At 38.6% G+C, this 17481-nt stretch overlaps 5 protein-coding genes across 7 annotated transcripts; 3 read left to right on the top strand and 2 right to left on the bottom strand.

The window, feature by feature from the left end:
• The first annotated feature begins 44 nt into the window (after positions 1–44).
• LOC130700626 (transcription factor ETV6-like) lies at positions 45–1163 on the top strand. Its single transcript, XM_057522603.1, has 3 exons — positions 45–324; positions 473–512; positions 588–1163. Exons 1-3 carry the CDS (start codon positions 213–215, stop codon positions 787–789), a joined length of 354 nt encoding a protein of 117 aa, XP_057378586.1. The 5' UTR covers positions 45–212; the 3' UTR covers positions 790–1163.
• LOC130700468 (HAUS augmin-like complex subunit 5) lies at positions 1129–3754 on the bottom strand. The gene is made up of 6 exons (XM_057522522.2): positions 3571–3754; positions 3329–3446; positions 2107–3260; positions 1778–2046; positions 1560–1692; positions 1129–1298 (listed from the first exon to the last, which is right to left on the bottom strand). The coding sequence occupies exons 1-6, from the start codon at positions 3687–3689 to the stop codon at positions 1181–1183; spliced, it is 1911 nt and encodes a 636-aa protein (XP_057378505.1). The 5' UTR covers positions 3690–3754; the 3' UTR covers positions 1129–1180.
• An 80-nt stretch (positions 3755–3834) lies between these two features.
• On the top strand, positions 3835–6712 carry LOC130700487 (leukocyte elastase inhibitor-like). 3 transcript variants are annotated; one of them, XM_059497118.1, is made up of 8 exons: positions 3835–3893; positions 3985–4098; positions 4301–4452; positions 4530–4727; positions 4814–5021; positions 5096–5313; positions 5379–5706; positions 6052–6273. In XM_059497118.1, exons 2-8 carry the CDS (start codon positions 4011–4013, stop codon positions 6249–6251), a joined length of 1392 nt encoding a protein of 463 aa, XP_059353101.1. In that variant the 5' UTR covers positions 3835–3893; positions 3985–4010; the 3' UTR covers positions 6252–6273. The 3 variants fall into 3 exon arrangements, with proteins under 3 accessions (XP_059353101.1, XP_057378529.1, XP_059353102.1); XM_057522546.2 differs by lacking the exons at positions 3835–3893; positions 6052–6273 and adding an exon at positions 6404–6712 and having other exon boundaries at positions 3941–4098; XM_059497119.1 differs by lacking the exon at positions 3835–3893 and having other exon boundaries at positions 3988–4175.
• A 286-nt stretch (positions 6713–6998) lies between these two features.
• LOC130700610 (uncharacterized) lies at positions 6999–7809 on the bottom strand. The gene is made up of 3 exons (XM_057522601.2): positions 7651–7809; positions 7229–7588; positions 6999–7159 (listed from the first exon to the last, which is right to left on the bottom strand). Exons 1-3 carry the CDS (start codon positions 7753–7755, stop codon positions 7025–7027), a joined length of 600 nt encoding a protein of 199 aa, XP_057378584.1. The 5' UTR covers positions 7756–7809; the 3' UTR covers positions 6999–7024.
• Positions 7810–8800: 991 nt separating this feature from the next.
• LOC130700413 (tuberin-like) lies at positions 8801–15151 on the top strand. The gene is made up of 13 exons (XM_057522459.2): positions 8801–10435; positions 10516–11030; positions 11090–11340; positions 11459–11720; positions 11848–12092; positions 12168–12596; positions 12659–12803; positions 12859–13092; positions 13153–13449; positions 13525–13858; positions 13929–14451; positions 14540–14713; positions 14797–15151. Exons 1-13 carry the CDS (start codon positions 9069–9071, stop codon positions 14992–14994), a joined length of 4974 nt encoding a protein of 1657 aa, XP_057378442.1. The 5' UTR covers positions 8801–9068; the 3' UTR covers positions 14995–15151.
• The last annotated feature ends 2330 nt before the right edge of the window (positions 15152–17481 follow it).

Here is a 17481-nt window from a genome sequence, read left to right as displayed (position 1 = left end):
CACCGAAGGAGCATATAATGAGCTGAAAGTTCTCCGTGGAGCTTCAGTAAGCTTTTTGCTCTCTTGTCAAAAACATCTTTGTTGGCTTCCTTGTTTGGATATACACAACATTTGTCAACGCGCTTGCTCAATTACTAAGCAAAGTAATTACAAGGAATATTTGGTCTTGCCGTGAATCCTAGCTCAGGGAAGCCCTTGCCAATTCTCCAGCGATGTACACTCCAATGTTTGAAATGCACACTACCGTTTGGCCCAGCGAAGTTAAACTAAATTCGGACTACCTCAACAAAGAGTTATCAAACCAGTTCTACGCATTGCCGCAAGGTAAATAATCGACTAACATCATGATAGACATTCATTGTGTTAAAGCAAAATAACCATTTACGATTTGTTTTTTTTTACGACTAAATGTATTTGCAATTAAGAATATTACAGAACATGATTCTTGGCTCCACTTTGTATCGATTTACAGATCCACGGTCTTGGTCCAGAGAAGAAGTAATAGTGTGGCTGTAAGTCTTCTATCTAAAGTTTCTTCTAGTAGAGTATTGTTGAACTAACGAATAATTTTGTTTACCTATTTTTAGATCAACGATGCAAAACCAGCATAGTCTTCCTCCAATAAGCAGTGACCGGTTTCACATGAACGGCAAAGCATTGTGCTTAATGAACGTAGAGATGTTCGTGCAGCGCGTACCCCTCGGCGGAAAATTACTGTACAAAGATTTTCAAATGCGACTTTCGTCCGCTCTATACTCATCCAAAAATCTATTGCCCCAACACGCCTAGTAAATGGATGGTGTCTACAAATCAGTCTATTTTCAAAACTTGTTTTAACGTAAATAGGATTGGATTCTTGTTTCAAGGCAGCTAAACTAGTCGATACCCAAAATTGCTCCAATAATGCGTACGTTTTGTATCTACCCTTTAAAACGATTTTTGGCCTTTCTTTCATTTTGCATATCTTCTCGCTTATTTCATGTATATTGTATAGTGCATGGATACTGGGCTCAGGTACAAATTCAATGTAAAGTTGCAGTGGATACGAGTGACTAACTTATACCGGATCGTCACGTGGGTTGGCTAGTCACCGTACAGTTATCAGTCAGACAGAATTGCGAACAGCACTGTTTGAACAAGTGAAAATACATGTATTAACCATTCCTTTTAATGTTATTATCTACGGGGCTTTTTTGCGGCACAAAGTAAGGGATTTTTTCCATTCGACATTCCACTGGTCAAGCGTTTTCCCATTGACAGTGCGGCCTGTGTCAATAAACTTAGCTGGTTCGTTGCACCTAAAGTATACCAACACCTGTTAGTGATTCAATTATAACAAAAAAAAAGGACAGAAGGCTTTTGATCAAACGAAAAGTAATGAGGCCATTAGCACCGTGAATCGTATGGCAAGGTTACGGTTTACGGCATTTCTAAAACATAATGGGGGCACGTGAGGGCAATTTCAATTTGATAAACAAAAGAGATCATTTGTACTGGACAGCAGATAGGAAAAAATTGCGAAAAAATAATATATATATGGAGAAGTGAAAAACTATTACCATTCATGCAGTGCGACGTCGACATCTGCGATGTATTTCAGAGCTTCTTCCATCCTCTTACGGCGTAATTCCAAGGAAGGTGATATAGCTGTCTTTTGTGCATTCCAACTATCATCTAACATCTTTGCTAGCTCTTATGGTAAAATATATATATATATATATATATAAGCTGGCACGAACGTTAGTAATTTCTAACAATGGAGGGAAAAAATGTAAACCTTTATAATGAAGAGCTCCATTTTCGAGCCAGACTAGTCCATGTTTTTCTATCATCTCCGAATTCCTGGTTTCATGCCACTTTAGAGCTTGCTGCATTTTTCGCATTTCTAACTGTTTTTCCCCGACCCTCTCTAAGACTCGAAAAACAGGTAGGGTGGAAGCAATACCTAGGCACTTCAGAGCCTTTTCAAGATGATTTCCTGACACATCCGAGTCGCCTGTCAGTAAAAGTCGATGTAATGACAGGCGGTTTACAGGCACAAGCTTCCTAAATAAGAGAGGAAAATGAATGTGTCTTTCAACGAAAAATGAAAACGTGTGGCATTACGTGTCCATGCGGACATTAAATAGCTGAGAAGGTTGCAGCTGACGGTACAACTCCATTTCCTTTTCGACGAAGTTGCACTTGGATGACTCCATAAAATTACCTAATGTATTATGAACGGTGGAGAAATCTTCGTTCACCATCCGCTGCGATTGGTTAACTAATTGCTGCAGAAGATCTGGACTATTGGCGCGCTTCCTAGCCAATGTGCAAATTAAAGCAGTGAGGTGGTCTGAAAGTCGGCTGTTGCTTTCAATAGTACGAATCTTTTGTTCAATATCAGCCTGTCGAGCCTCGTAACGGGTGCAGAAGTTTTCCAGCTCCTCTAAATTTGTTCTCAGGGACTCTATTGCACCTTTACGGCTCGCAAGCTGGATTTCCATTTCAATCGCTTTAAATTGTTCATCGGCCAGTTTTGGATCTTCGGCATCAAAACGCATATGCAAAGATTGCAATATTTTTGCTTTCATTTTTTCCAATTCCTGTTTTAATGGTATGGCTTGTTTTTTTGCAGCTTCCGCACGTGCTGCAGTTTCAGTATGATACCAAGAAATTTCGTACAGCAGTTTCTGTAAGGGTTGCACATTATCTGGAATAAAATCGGGCGCCGTATTACTTTGCTGAGGTAAACGGAAATCCTTGTGATTTATGGCTAAAACAGCTGCTGCCTGCTGTTCTTGAATCAATTTCATGAAGAGAGGATGAGGAAGGGTTTCCAGCAGGGTTGCTAAATGATTTCCAACAGACATTTTGGTAGCATTGACTTTCTCAATATTTGGTTCTTCATTCAACAGTTCATTCAATGAATTCTGCATTAGTTTGCACATATTTTCAACATCAATTTTATATCGCTCAAGATCTGTCTCATTCTCAAGCTGAGGTGCAAGAGACAGAAATTGTTTTTCTATTTCTTTGCCATTCTTATTCAGTGATTTTATATTATCTTCAATATTGTCTTTCACTAAATTTAGCAGGACCGATGATCTTTTCAAATCTCTAAATGCAAGCTTTTTCTTCCTTAACTCAGTTTCTTGTTTTTGCATTGATGTTTTTGCTTCTGTTAAACTATCATAAAGGACAGCATTCGTTTTTCTCAGATCAGCAATTTCCTGTTTTAGCTTTTCCTTTTGGGTGACAAGGTTAACCTTTTGGGGATCCTACACAAATGTCAAAGAAAAATCTAGTTTAAGTTAAAGATGAACACAATCATTCACAAAATTGCAACCTCGATTTGGGCTCTTGAATGAAGACTCAGGTTTCCTTTAATAGTCTGAACAGTTGTTTCACTTTTCACATGTTTTATAACATACATCCAAATGTCAGCCATGGGTCCAAGGCATATCCTTGAAAAGGATGAGGTGATTGGAAAAACAATTTTAGGTGAAGAATTATATGAACAACTAGCTGACGGTTGACGTATAAAACAACAATGTACACGTCAAACTACAAAGAACAAGAATAGTTTACCCGCTTAAATCCGTAGATTTGTTTGTGTCAATCCCATTTTTCTTTTGAATATTACGAAATCCCATTTCCTCCACGGCCCATTTTTCTAAAGCCTTTGCTACTTGATCAACATCACACATTTTTGTTTTGATTCGAAAGCTTATTTGCAGCAGTTGTGCTGAACACACAGAATTTCAAACTTCAAATCAAATGAAGGTAAAGCTAAACAGTATCCGAAACAAACGTTTGAGTGATTTATTATGGAAACTTGGAAGTTCGAAAGTTAATCGCCATTCCGCTAATTCGCTATCAGCTGTTGGAAGCATATTTGGACTTAGTCATAGGTTATCTTTAATAGTTGCTACTTGCTATATTATTACGTTTTCCATGTTCCATCTGGCAAGAGTACGCGAACTCCTTAAGAATATTTTGTAGCACGGCAGCCTTGGCGTTGTTTTGACATGACGCAGCCTGCGCACCGTCACTATCAGCCACTTGATGGTAGTTCCGGTTCCGTTTCAAGTGACTCACCTTTTCAGTCACTGATACGTGAGTTTTTTGTGTGTTTCACTTAAAGGTGCAGTCATATCAGACTGTCAGTGCATTGCCTCCATTGAAACTATAAAGTATTCTTTTTTAAACGCTTTCATACTGTAGATGTCTGTATTATATTACTCTGTTTACAAATTACCCAATAATAATAAAATAAAATTGCATGATTTGTGGTGAGGTATAATTTCTTCTGTTGCAGGTACTTTATCTTGTGTGGCAACTACTGCTTTTCTAGTGATCTGTCTATACCATATTCCCACAATGGCGTCAATCTCCACAAATCCACCAACTATTGCTGATCAAGCTAAAGCTGCAGCTGCACTTCAAAAATTTTCAGTTACATTATTTCAGGTAAAATTAAAAGTTGTTTGTATTGATAAATTCCATATTCATTTTTATTTCCTATTATCTATTATTTCGCTTAACAGGCTGTAGGAAAGCAATATGCCCCAACAGACAATGTTTTTATTTCTCCTTTTAGTGTTGCTGCTGTTTTGAGTATGGTAGGAGTAGGTGCCAGAGACAATACAGCTTTGCAATTAAAAAAGTCAATGGGACTTACAAATTTTGAAAAGGAAAATGAAAATAGTGATAGAATAATAGGCAGCCTCATTCAAAGCATGAAGGTAAGGGGTGAAAACCTAAAAACAATAATATAAATAAAAAGTATATTCTTCATTCATGGATAACATTAAAATCGCTCTGGACAAAGGGCGACGGAAATTTCACTCTCGAAGCTGCTAATCAGTTGTACGTGGCCGATAAGTATCAGCTACTTGACGATTTCCAGCGAAATTTAAAAGAAAATTATGGAGCGGAAGGGCAGAGCGTTGATTTTGCTGTCGATGCGTCTCGTGTGAAAATCAACCAGTGGGTGGAAGAATTTACACAACACAAAATTAAGGATCTTCTCCCTGAAGGTTTTTTCTTGCCTTTGAACCAACCTTGTCTATTATGTGTTTATACTGACATTTCTCGAAACTATCGTAAAAAGGATCCGTCAATTATTTGACCAAACTTGTGCTGGTCAATGCCATATACTTCAAAGGAAATTGGATGCGGAAATTCGATTCAACTCTGACTTTAATGGAGCCTTTTTATATCGGATCCAAAGATAAAAAGATTGATGTTAATATGATGCATATTGATGCCGATTTTCGAAGTGGATACATTGAGAGTCTGGATGCTCGTATGTTGGAGCTACCTTATGTGGTTGTTCAAACCTTAAAAAAATATTATATTAAAATTTTTTAAAGCTTTACTCTGTAAAAATTCAGGGCCGCAAATTGAGCATGTTTATCGTTCTCCCGAACAAAGTCGACGGGTTGCCGGAATTGGAAGCCAAATTGCATGAAACTTCTTTGGATGATTCCAATGTGGAAATGCGTAGTGCTAAACTTCATGTTTCTCTACCAAAATTCAAACTAGAAGCGGACGTTAAACTAAAGGATATTCTAATCAGCATGGGGATATCAGATATCTTTGACGAGAAATCTGCTGATTTTTCGGGTATATCCGGAGAGAAAGACCTTTACGTCTCCAATATATTCCACAAGTCATTCATTGATGTCAACGAAGAAGGAAGTGAAGCTGCAGCGGCTACAGGTCAGTTAGTTTCTTTTTTGTTTTAAATGAAGAGAAAAGCGTCGTACTATTTTGATGGCTAGCTACTATATTCGTGATAGTTCTATTTTTTAAAACCAATAAGATTTTGGGCGGTGTAAAATCTCAGCTGGAGAAGAGCGTGAATTTTTCGTATCCAAATAGTAGTCGTCGTAACCATAACGTGCATTTTCTTCCCTTACTGCACACAGACAGTACAGACTGTTTATCGAATGGTTTTGCAAATGTCAATATGCTTTGGTTGTTGCTTGTTTTATTGTGATATGCTTGGCAAATTTTCGTTATGCTTACTATTGCTTTTCACGTTGGTTTGGATCGGCGAAACAGGTAGTACTACTAGAATGAAGCGGTCATTGCATGTTATGGAAGATCAGTTAGCGGAACCCTTTATTGCCAACCACCCATTCATGTGGTTCTTACGAGACAACGGTACCGGCACGTGGATCTTCCTTGGACGCCTTGTTGCACCACGTTTTATTCGTTTCGATCCCGAAATGACACCTGACCGTCATAACGATGAGCTGTAAAAATAAGTTTTCCTCTCCAAAATCCACTTCAGGGAGCCTTGTTTTGGTTTTAGGATTCAGCACGGTAGCCGTTAGTTAGTGGAATAAGCGTATCAAATGTGAATAGTGAATTTCTGCCTTAATTTTAGAAAGCTTTTTAAACTTTAATATAGGTGCCGTTATGATGACACGTATGATGATGCTACCCGTGGAACCACCTGCACCGTTCGTCGCTGATCACCCTTTTTATTACTTCATCCGCGACAATACAACTAAAATGATCCTATTTTCTGGACGTTTGGCTCAGCCTCCATCCAGTTAAATTCTTTTAGTCATTTGGCAGTTATGGCCTTATTCTAAACTTTTATGCACGCGTGAAAATCAACAAAGCTGCACACTGTATTACATACATTCCTTTGGAATGTGAATGCTTACGATTTCCTAATAATCCTATAGTCCTATGTAATCCATTTAATCCCAAAGAGAAACTAATACACAAACCTACGAAAAAATCCCCCTTTGGTTCACGTACGGATCTTCTGTTTTGTTTTGTTTTTTGTTTTAGAAAGAATAGTCGGGCATCCGTGTGCTAATAAACCTTGGCTACAAAACCAGTACTTATGTGGTGGAAAATTAAAGTACTTGATTTGGGTAGTAACCAATTAGGAATGCAAAAAATTCAAGGTAATGTGCAGATATCAGCTTCTCGAAAAATACTTTATTTGTGAGCTTTGTTCTTTGTTGTGTTAGAAGCCAACAATGTTTAAGTAAAACTTATTATGGTACACACAAAATCAGTTAGAAGAATCACAAAGCTGAAGAAAATTTACTTCATTTAAATTTGGATGTTCATAGCCATATATGAATCTGGCTCTACGCAAGGCTGCTGTACAAACACGGTCAATTCCAAAGTTCACACTTTCTTCATGCTGCAAGATTGAATATGGTCAAAAGTTAATTAGAATAGGTTTTTTTTTTTTTTTTTTTCCTCTACTTACTTCATAAACAATATTTATGACAGGAGTGTTATATGCAATTGAAAGCTTTTCAATCCAATCAGCCACAGAAGAAAACACAGATAGAGATGGTTGAACAAGGTTGAGAATAAATAATGAAGTCGATATTAAGTCAAAATCCAAATATTTAAGTGTTTCCTGGATACTTGGTATGGTTGTTGATTTTGAAGCATCTGCACAAAAAACAATGCCATGCAAACCTGTATCGCGTAAATTCAGAGCAATCTCTTTGTTAAGTGAAACTGAGTAATGAATCATAACATCTTTAATGTTATGTGTTTCAATGATGCATTTTTTCATTTGTCTGGCAAGAGCTGGTATGACGTTTTCTGGGCCAGTAAGCTACGATCGAGTAGTGTTTTATTAATCTTTAACAACAAAACTTTGGAAAACTATTCAATTACCAATATTCTGAAAGTTAGCTGATTTATCCCAGCTCGAGAAACGAGAGGCAATGTCGATTTTTCTTTAACACTCCTTTTCCTTCGATTTGTTGGAGTATCCTCCATTTTCAAAAATTGGCACGCAATTCAGTATCCAGTACTTCCCAGAGATGAAAGGGAGATGGGCAAGACCATAGAGAGAAAAATTTAAAGAGCATCGGCGCTGTCTAGCGTCGGGAAAAAGCAGTACATAGATCGTATTGTATGTTTTTGATTTTATTTACTCAGGTTATTGGTGACTACTATGGCTATGGCTATGGCTTGGTACGACTACTATCCCCTCAACCATTAACTAATTTACCACTGATAGAAGCATAATGAAAAAATTTATAAATGGCTTCGCGTCCAAATTACGCTTCTGAGATTACAGAAAGGAATGGGGAATGTACAGAAATGTTCCTCCCAGTCGTAGGATGGCGTTAATATCAGCTGAAAATTGGCAACAAACTGCTCACGTTTTCTTAGTATGGAGTTATCCATCTCCTTTTCTTCCTTGATACTTCTTTGCTACGTTGCCAGATGCCAGATTGAAATCGGTTCAATAAAAAAAGCTAATAACAAAAGGAAAGTTTGGGTTTGTGCATTATTCTTTTAATGAGTTTTACAAAAGCAGAACCATAGAACTATATATTGAATGAAATTAGAACAGTGGTCACATTTTTGGAGAGAAGTCGGGGCAGAAGTCGGGGTAAAAGGGATAGGAAGCGGTGTAACTGGTTCTTAGATCAGGATCCTTTTTTGGTCATGACCCGGTTTAGATATGTTTACCCATGGGTTGAAAAATGGTTGATCGGTCATCTGCCAGACCCGCACCGAAAACCCACATGATCCAACAGATCACTGAAAAAGCTACCCGATTGGCGTGAGGATAATCGCTAAATTTGCTAAATAGCCATGAACATTATCTAGGGATCCCTATTGCCTCTAGCCGTGGTTTCTGCCCTGAAAAAAGCCATTCGGGGCATAAATGGGGGCCATTTCATCAACCGGGGCGGGGCGAAAATACGAGCTTACCCCGATTGGCTCGGAGCCAATCCCTAACGAGATCATGCTGGGGTTGTCACATTCCAGTATGTGGTATACTTGTAGTGAAGTACGGTGCAGACGAACTAAAACGTTCTCTTCTGCTCAAATCGTTAAGTGATGTTCCTTGTTTCCCATTGTAAAGAACGACTGGATTCACCCTTTTTCGCCCATTCGGTGTTTACATACCCTTACGTTGCACCAGAGTTTTTGACATTGACCTCGTCTTAAAATAACAATTGACCGTATATTATATGAACATTGACTGCCTCCCATGTCAAACGGATCCAAGAGGCTCCATCAATCATCTTTAATTGAAGTGGGACGGTTTTCCGCCGACGAAGAAGTCACATAAAATGAGTAACAACAAAGATAAGACTTTCCCGGAAAAACTGAAGCAATTCTTCAAGTTTTCTTCTAAATCCCCTGCATCATCACAAAGCCAAACCTGTGGGTCATTTCCTCGCCTCAAAGTAGAAAAATTTATTTTGAGTAGAGATGTGCAGAGGTCACTTACTTGTGAGATACCTGTGGCACAGAGACTGAAGATTCTACAAGAAATAGGTGAAGAAGTTGCAACCAAAAGAATTGAAGATGATGGTGCTGAGACTTTGTGGCTGCTGATCAATGATTTATTTGTCATCAGCTCAACTGAAGAAAGACAAACAGCTCTTATGTTCCTCAAGAACCTTATTACTGGCCAGTATGAACGCCTTGGAATGCTCCGAGTCTACATCTTTGATATAGTGAAAGAATCTCAGTTCAACGAAGATGACTTCATACTTATTGAACTGCTCAAAGCAATGACTGACAATGGGAAAGATTTGCTGTACTTGGAAGAATCTATTGGAAGCTTTTTGTTGCAATTCCTTCCACAAGTGTCTCAGCTACAATTGTTGAAACAATTTTTACCTTTTCTTTTGAATGTCATCAAGTTCAATTCTGCCTATGTGGATGGAAACATGATTGGTGGTGTTGTTAGTACCTTATGTGGATTGGCAATTTCTAGCCCCGATCCCGAAGAAATTTTATTGATTATATCGGTCTTCGATGCGATCATCTGCTATAGCAACCTTCCTAATGAATCGATCGTGGTTTTTACCTCAACCTTGTGCCGTTTGGTCAACGTTTCCAGTTACAGCAGTCTTTCTTGGAAAATCATGCGAAATCTAATTGGGACACACCTTGGAACAAGCACCTTATATACCCTAATTCACAGCTTGCAGACATCAGAAGACCCATCTGTTCTAAGAGGAGGAATCTTTTTCATGGGTATGGTGCTCTGGTCGGATCGACCAGCCAACTGTCCTAATTGCCCCTCTGCTGTTGTATTACCGGCATTGAGCGAAGCGCTAAAACACAACAAAAATCCTCTCGTCGTTTTTGAGACTGGTCTTACATTGCAAAAACTAGTTCGACTAGATGGCCCAAATTTAGTAGGGCTTGCCTGGGATTGGATTTTGGAGATCTTGGAGCATTTTCTTCAGTTTGGTGATGAGTATCCAAAAGTCCGACAGATGTTTTTGGAAATACTCTGCGATGTGCAAGATCTAGTTGAAAAAGGTGTTTATACGGGGTCAATGGAACTGTTTTTCGCTACGGTGGAAAGGGGTTTACCTTACCTAAGTGAATCGTCGGTAGTCCTCTTGATGAATTATCAGGTGGAAAAAATTAAACCCAGCCAGCCAAATTGGATTTCTAATCTGAACAAATTCATACAAAGGTATACTAGAACTAAGTAATTAAAAAGAAAACTAAAAAGTGCATTTAATGAAACCACTAAAATATTTGTCTTTGTTGTAGATTCTATGTAGAAGAAAAGCGGATTCAACCGCGATTTAGAATATTGGCCATGATTGAATCCATTGTCGTCACGCAAAGAAGACTACACGACGAAGAGCTCCTAGAACTAGTGTTGCTTCCCCTGTTCCAGAATCTCCACATGGAGCATGAAGTGTCGGTCCGGGAGAAAGCGGTGGATTTAATTATCTCTCTTTGTCGCCACTGTAATTCTAAGCATTGCACCGGCTTATTGGACGTCCTTGAAAGAATAATGGAACGGCCATTTAATATGGATCACGGTGACATAGTCAACATTCCGAGCGAGGAAGAACTTGGCGATGTGGTTAAATGTACAAACGGACTGATCGAACTCTTCCTTGTTAAAATGTACCAATTACCGTCGCTGCACGCTGTACAAATTTATAAGACACTGGTGCGCCACGCGAATTTGCACTACGAAAAACCCATCTACTTTGAATTCGCGCTCTCTACAAAGCTCGCTGTATTCGATTTTATTCTTAATATCACAGGAGATGGTAATGATAATATGTCTGAGAGCTACCAGTTGCATAACTAACGTAGTGCATTTTGTTAGGTGACTATCGGCTGGGATATGCCCTGCTACCACGATACAGCCCGTACATTTTGATAGATCACAAACATGGAGAACGTGTCGGTGGTACTAGCCGCAAGGAAGTACGCAGTGCTACAGACGACCCTAGCTCAACGTCATTTGCCCAAGTCACCCAGATGTCGCTCGGAGAAGCTTGCGTTGCAGTGATTCGGTGTCTCACTCAGGAAAGAGATTGGAGGGTTTTGAAATTAGTTCTTGAAAAAATTCCACGTGTGAGTATCAAAATCCAACATCTATCCCCCGCCTTTTTTTTGTGTGTGTGTTTGCTTTATTTGGTTTTAGTTTAAACATAGACACTTTAACCAGCTTATTTGTCTTTTTCTCTGTTAGGTTCTCAATAACAAGGCATTAGTTCTTTCTCGGCATAACACAGACATTGACTATGTGGGAAAGGCACTATGCTCGTTGATCAGCGATGTCAATCTTAACAATCCGGAAACGTTGAGAAATGCGCCACCCAAGTTTTCGCGTTCCGAGTTCCAGCTTTATGTCTTTCGCGTTCTGACATCTTTGGCGTCTTACCATGCTTACCTTAAGCCGGACACCCAACAAAAACTTGTGAAATGCCTTGAAATCGGACTGAAATATAAAGGTTTTACATTCGCACACACCCATAACTACAAAAGTTTAATGCAGATTGCGTAACAGTATCTCTTTGACATACGGTAAAAATAGTATCTATTATTATACTAAAGTGCTCTGCTTAAAACTATTTACAGATACGGCTAAAACTTGTGTGGTTGCCCTTACAATATCTGCCCTGGAAATGAAAGAAACAATGTATAAGCTACTCCCGGGAGTTCTGCTTAGCTTGTCCAAGATTTCGGCAACCGTTTCGATTGCACCGAATATCCTCGAATTTCTTTCGACGCTCAACCGCCTTCCTGAAGTATATTCATCCTTTGTGGAAGAACAGTACCTGAGCATTTTTGCCATAACGCTGCCTTTCATCAATCCCTTCAAAGTAATTTTTTTAACATTTTTGTGCTTTAGTTATTTTGTGCATCTGCCAAATTTAATATGTTTGTTATTTTTACAGTTTAACCATTACGTTGTATCCTTGGCGCACCATGTGGTCTCTTTATGGTTTCTGTCTTGTAAGCTTCCTTTGAGGAAGAACTTTGTTTGCTACATTGTTAAAGGATTTAAAAATAATGTCCTCATCCCTTGTGAGGAAGGCATGAGCCAAATGGTTCAAAATCAATCAGCAAGTGGTCAAAGTATTACCGAAGATTCATCTAGCAGGGTAAGAAGTGGCAGCTTTTCCAGCCACGATGCACGACGTGGTGGTAGCAACAACCTACGCTCCACGGGGGCAGGAGACACTTCCAAAGTCACCCAAGACGAAACTCGTATCATGTTTCATCGTGAATTGATGGAAACGTGCGCTGATCTCATGTCTCGTTACACGTATGGAAATAGTGCCCCTTATGCCCAACAATCGGACACTGTCGCAAAACTTTTAAAGGTAATAGGTGGTGTCGAAAATCATTCTTTTACGATCAGCTGACGTTTTCGTATATTTTACAGGATGGCCCCAGTCAAACGTGGTTGATAGGCCATAAATTGGTCACAATAACCACGAGCCCTTGCCTACGTGTAGCCAACCATCGTGGACTGTGTGATCGGTGTTCCTTGGTGTGCAAGTTGGGGCCAGAGGAAACTTCAGTTCCAGGTAAATCTATTTTAAAGTTTCATTAATAGCGAAAAATTTATGTAATTAAAACTAGTGAGTGAAAATGATGAGCCCCTTTCGCCAGCTGTTTCGGAACTTAGTGGATACCGACGTCGCCATCGTTCAGCTATGTCGCCTGCGGCTTTGTCCTCCGGTGAGATACCTTGGCATGGTATTGAAAATCGCACTTCAGAAGATATTCAGGCTAAACTAAGATCACGTCACAAGAGTTCAATTGACGATCGTAGGCTAACAATTGACATGGATGATGGGAACCGCGATCTGCAAGGTACACATTACGTCGTTTCTGAAATAGGAATCGTTTGTTTAAAAACACATTAATTTTTAGAACCTGATACCAAAACGGCCGTTATTCAAATCCCTTGCGTTTGTTACTGTTCTGGTTGGGCAAAAATCCACATTCGTCGCCCAACCGGTGATACAAGTTGGGTGACACGCCTGCTTAATCCTCCCCAGAATGTGAACGACGTTTTCTTATTGAGTGACGCGTCAGAAGAACCCCTACCTAATTTAGCGACTGTGTTAATACCAAAACTTGGTGCTCATAAAGAAGCAAGCGGCCATCCGAAATTGGATCGTTCAGTTTCAGCGTCTGCTTCCTTAAGGAGCGCCCCTAGTCGAGAGGGTGAGATAGTTATTCGTTACTTTTTCAAAGAAACGTATTCAAAACTTAATCCTATTTCAAAAACATTTTGTTAAGACCGATGCGAGTCAGAAACTGAAGTTAAAGATGGGCCACCTATAGATGACGAAAGTCGTGAACGACCTGTTATGACTAGACAAACGTCCTTGAAAGAGCTTCCTTCGTCATCGCGCAAGAGTTGTGAGGCGATTCCTGAAGAGAGTAAAGAAGTAGAAGGAGCCAAAGCAGATGATGCCAGCGATCTTCAGCCGCATCCGCGAGATCGAGTTTACACTATGCCTGCTTTGAATATGCAGAGACGCAGTAACCTAGACCCCAACGTAAAAAGAAGCATAAGCAATGCTGATCCCTCATTGAAGGATGCGAATGCATCGTCAGGATCAAATCCCAGGTGAGCTCAATTATCATCAACCTACTCAAAGTATTTTTTCAACCAACATCTTTGGCTTCCTGCTTTGCAGTTTTATTTTCCTTCAGTTGTATTATTCGCCGATGACCTCTGCGGTTACGACACACTCTGTTAATAAAGAGGGGTCTGACGCCGTCTCACCTCCTGTTCTCGTACCTAATAACATCCTCACCGCTATAAAAAACTTAGATCGCATCCCTCCCTATGAGACGCACAAAATTGGAGTTTTGTACATTGGCAAAGGACAAGCAGGCAAAGAAGCTGAAATTCTCGCCAACGAACATGGCAGTGTACGGTACATGGAGTTCCTACATAAACTTGGTCAGTTGATCAGCCTCAACGAAATTGACACTCGCGGTACATATATTGGTGGCCTCGAAGTAAGCGGCGAAGATGGGAAATTCGCCTACCTCTGGAAAGATGACGTCCTGCAAGTCATTTTCCACGTTGCTACACTTATGCCTACCAAACCCAACGACCCTGCGTGTACTAATAAAAAACGGCATATTGGTAACAATTATGTTACAATTGTTTATAATGATAGCGGCGAAGATCACCAAATGAACACCATTCGAGTGAGTACTTGCGACAACACAATTACTATCTTACGCGCTGCCTTGTTGACCGTTTCTCCGTAACATTTCTAATAAAATCTGGAACCAGGGACAGTTCAACCATGCTTGCGTGGTTGTCGAACCACTTGATCATGCCACGCATCGAGTGACATTGAAGTGCCGAGAGGATTTACACGAACTGATGGGTGGCCCGGTTGAGCCCAAGTTGGTTTCTGATCGAAATGTTGCTTTGCTCAGCCGACAGATGGCTTTTCACAGCAATGTAAATAATTTATTTATAATAATTTTGCTAAGTAATATTGCACTTCGTTAATGAAAATGTATCTTTAATATCAACTGATTCAGCTTGCTGCGCTTATCCTACAGTCCAAGTCTAACTACCCATACGCTTCAAACTGGCTTGAACGACTAAGACAAATAAAGCGAACCAAAGCGCGTTTGGAAAAAGAAGACATGAAGGAGAAAGAAAAGAATCCTTGGCAACAATATAATTTGTCGTCAACATTGGATTTCACCGAATTTACAAGCCCTAAACTTGCGTAAGCCCGAAAAACGAAAATCTTGACTGGTGTCATTTTGCTAAATGCAAAATCAGCTGTTACCACCACGACCACCACAGCCTGGAAATATTTATCATCCCATTTTCCTATGCGATATTTTTAGTGACAAATTAGATTTAATACACAAATTGGCCACGGAATAGTTAGTCCTTCTAGAAATTTCTTGTCAAATTTTTCTTTGTGACGCGCTGAGCTATATAGGGGGTTGTCATGTCTATACATATACTGTATACATACATATTTTTTTACTTTGTTTTTTGTACGGGAGTTACCGAAGTAATACGCTAGCGCATTAAAATATGAGCGCGCCAGTACGCGACACCGCTATTTTTCGACATTTTCATTTTTGGCCAAACTTGGTTTAAAATACATGAAATCGATCCAGAATTGAATGCCAATTTCGAATATCTAATTTATTTTTCAATTGGCTTCATAGTTTTTGAAATAAACGAAGAAAATGACCGTGGGAAAATTGCCTCAAAAACCTGCAAAAATTGACATTCACTAGAATTGGGTGAAAATCACAGGATATATTCAAAATTGAATGCTGATTCCGGGAAAATTATTATTTTTTTCATAAAGTCAACGGTTTTTTAATACGCCGAATATTTGTGCTGCATCGCGCTAAAAACTAGCGCGCCAGTACGTACCAGTGCTTTCCTTCTACTTTTTCATTTTTTGTCAAATTTAACTTAAAATACATGAAATTGATTCGAAAGTTTATGGTATGTTTATGATTCGTGAAGTTTATGGTTTTTGAATAATTTGATATGTCACGCTAGTAATAGTTTCGATTCGCACACATACTAATTTTATATTTTAGATTACTCCAAAACTATAGATTCTACCTAAAAATAAATTCCATTTTCCTTTTCCTTTGTTATTTTTGAATCAGAATCATATATAGTTATCTCGAATTAATGATATTGTTTTTTAATAGGAAAGATTTTTAAGCCCGAAAGATAAAGTCGGGCTTATTGTTTTAGCCATACTTTTTTACACCGTTTTTTACGTTTTATTCAAAAAGTATGCGTCCCACGAGAAAACAACTCTCATATTCGTGATGCCCGTTCGATTCTGCATCGAAACCATGTATTTAAAGCGAAATATAAAATTTTGTCAAAATTAAATTAAATTTTAAAATCCGAAAAAATGGAAATCTCCTGGAATGCAATGAAAATCACACAGCATAACCCAATTTTAACGCTGATTCAAAAAAAGCCATTTGTTTTTTTGTCGAGTAAGCCGTTTGTGAAATAATCTCATTTAAATATAAAGTCGGGCTTATTTATTTTGTCGGGCTTATTTTTTAAACCCAACTTCATCGTTTCTTACGTTTTATTCAAAAACCATGAGTCCCACGAGAAAACAATCCATATATTCGTGATGCCCGTTCAATTCTGCATCGAAACCAAGTATTTAAAGCGAAATCAAAAATTTTGCCAAAATTGAAAAAGTAAGAAGGCTGTAGCCTTCTCACTTTTTCAATTTTCTTCAAATCCTAGATTTCATTAAAAATACATCATTCCGATTACAAATTGATCGCTGATCACGAAAATGGGGTATATTTTTATATTAGGCTTCTACTTTTTGAATTAACCGTAAAAAATTTGGGTAAAAATGAAAAAAGTACAAGGCGCTATCACGTACTGGCGCGCTAGCATTTAGCGCGATACAGCACAAGTATTCGGTGTATTAAAAAAATGGTTTACTAAATGAAAAAAATAACAATTTTCCCGTCATCAGCATTCAATTTTGAGTACAATGTGAAATTTTCAACCAATTCCAACGAGTGTCAATTTTTGCAGGTTTTTGATGCAATTTTCCCACGGTCGTTTTCTTCGTTTATTTCAAAAACTATAAATCCAATTGAAAAATAAATTTTATATTCGAAATTGGCATTCCATTCTGAATCGATTTCATGTATTTTAAACCAAGTTTGGTCAAAAATGAAAAAGTCGGAAAATAGCGCCGTCGCGTACTGGCGCTTTTTAGCGATTTTAGCTCGATGCAGCAAAAATATTAGATGTATTTCAAAAACGATTGATTTTTTGAAAAAAATAGTAATTCTCTCGAAATCAGCATTCAATTTTGAGTATATCCTTTGATACTCAACCAATTCCGATGAGTGTCAGTTTTTGCAGAAAAAATTTTTAAGCCCGACTAAATAAGCCCGACAATTCTTATTTTTTCGTTTTTGACGTTTAACTCCAAAGCCATAAAGCCGATTGAAAAATAAACTTGATTTCCATGATTATCATTCAATTTTCAATTGATTTCATGTATTTTAAGTCAAATTTAACCAAAAATGAAAAAGTGGGAGTAAAGTACTAGTGCGTGCTGGCGCGTTAGTTTTTAGCGCGATGCAGCAGAAATATTAGGTGTATTTAAAAAACGATTGACTTAATGAAAAAATAGTAATTTTCTCGGAATCACATTAATGCCTTTTATTCTGAATTGGCATTTATTT

Source organism: Daphnia carinata, chromosome 10 (genome assembly GCF_022539665.2).
Source record: "Daphnia carinata strain CSIRO-1 chromosome 10, CSIRO_AGI_Dcar_HiC_V3, whole genome shotgun sequence".
NCBI lineage: Eukaryota > Metazoa > Arthropoda > Branchiopoda > Diplostraca > Daphniidae > Daphnia > Daphnia carinata.
The sequence above is the reverse complement of the archived record's forward strand: the minus strand, read 5'-3'. Positions and strand labels throughout refer to the sequence as shown.

What these genes read in the sequence shown, in the direction of transcription:
- LOC130700468 (XM_057522522.2), bottom strand. Translation starts at nt 3,689, where the DNA reads ATGTGTGATGTTGATCAAGTAGCAAAGGCTTTAGAAAAATGGGCCGTG. An exon ending in AAATCTACGGATTTAAGCGG is followed by an intron (nt 3,447 to 3,570) that starts GTAAACTATTCT and finishes ATCCTTTTCAAG; the next exon opens with GATATGCCTTGGACCCATGG. An exon ending in ATTCAAGAGCCCAAATCGAG is followed by an intron (nt 3,261 to 3,328) that starts GTTGCAATTTTG and finishes ACATTTGTGTAG; the next exon opens with GATCCCCAAAAGGTTAACCT.
- LOC130700626 (XM_057522603.1), top strand. Translation starts at nt 213, where the DNA reads ATGTACACTCCAATGTTTGAAATGCACACTACCGTTTGGCCCAGCGAA. An exon ending in GTTCTACGCATTGCCGCAAG is followed by an intron (nt 325 to 472) that starts GTAAATAATCGA and finishes ATCGATTTACAG; the next exon opens with ATCCACGGTCTTGGTCCAGA. An exon ending in GAAGAAGTAATAGTGTGGCT is followed by an intron (nt 513 to 587) that starts GTAAGTCTTCTA and finishes ACCTATTTTTAG; the next exon opens with ATCAACGATGCAAAACCAGC.
- LOC130700413 (XM_057522459.2), top strand. Translation starts at nt 9,069, where the DNA reads ATGAGTAACAACAAAGATAAGACTTTCCCGGAAAAACTGAAGCAATTC. An exon ending in TTCTTGAAAAAATTCCACGT is followed by an intron (nt 11,341 to 11,458) that starts GTGAGTATCAAA and finishes TTTCTCTGTTAG; the next exon opens with GTTCTCAATAACAAGGCATT. An exon ending in CTTTCATCAATCCCTTCAAA is followed by an intron (nt 12,093 to 12,167) that starts GTAATTTTTTTA and finishes TTATTTTTACAG; the next exon opens with TTTAACCATTACGTTGTATC.
- LOC130700487 (XM_059497118.1), top strand. Translation starts at nt 4,011, where the DNA reads ATGACGCAGCCTGCGCACCGTCACTATCAGCCACTTGATGGTAGTTCC. An exon ending in TAAGGATCTTCTCCCTGAAG is followed by an intron (nt 5,022 to 5,095) that starts GTTTTTTCTTGC and finishes TATCGTAAAAAG; the next exon opens with GATCCGTCAATTATTTGACC. An exon ending in TGTTGGAGCTACCTTATGTG is followed by an intron (nt 5,314 to 5,378) that starts GTTGTTCAAACC and finishes GTAAAAATTCAG; the next exon opens with GGCCGCAAATTGAGCATGTT.
- LOC130700610 (XM_057522601.2), bottom strand. Translation starts at nt 7,755, where the DNA reads ATGGAGGATACTCCAACAAATCGAAGGAAAAGGAGTGTTAAAGAAAAA. An exon ending in AGCTAACTTTCAGAATATTG is followed by an intron (nt 7,589 to 7,650) that starts GTAATTGAATAG and finishes ACTCGATCGTAG; the next exon opens with CTTACTGGCCCAGAAAACGT. An exon ending in TCATAAATATTGTTTATGAA is followed by an intron (nt 7,160 to 7,228) that starts GTAAGTAGAGGA and finishes TCAATCTTGCAG; the next exon opens with CATGAAGAAAGTGTGAACTT.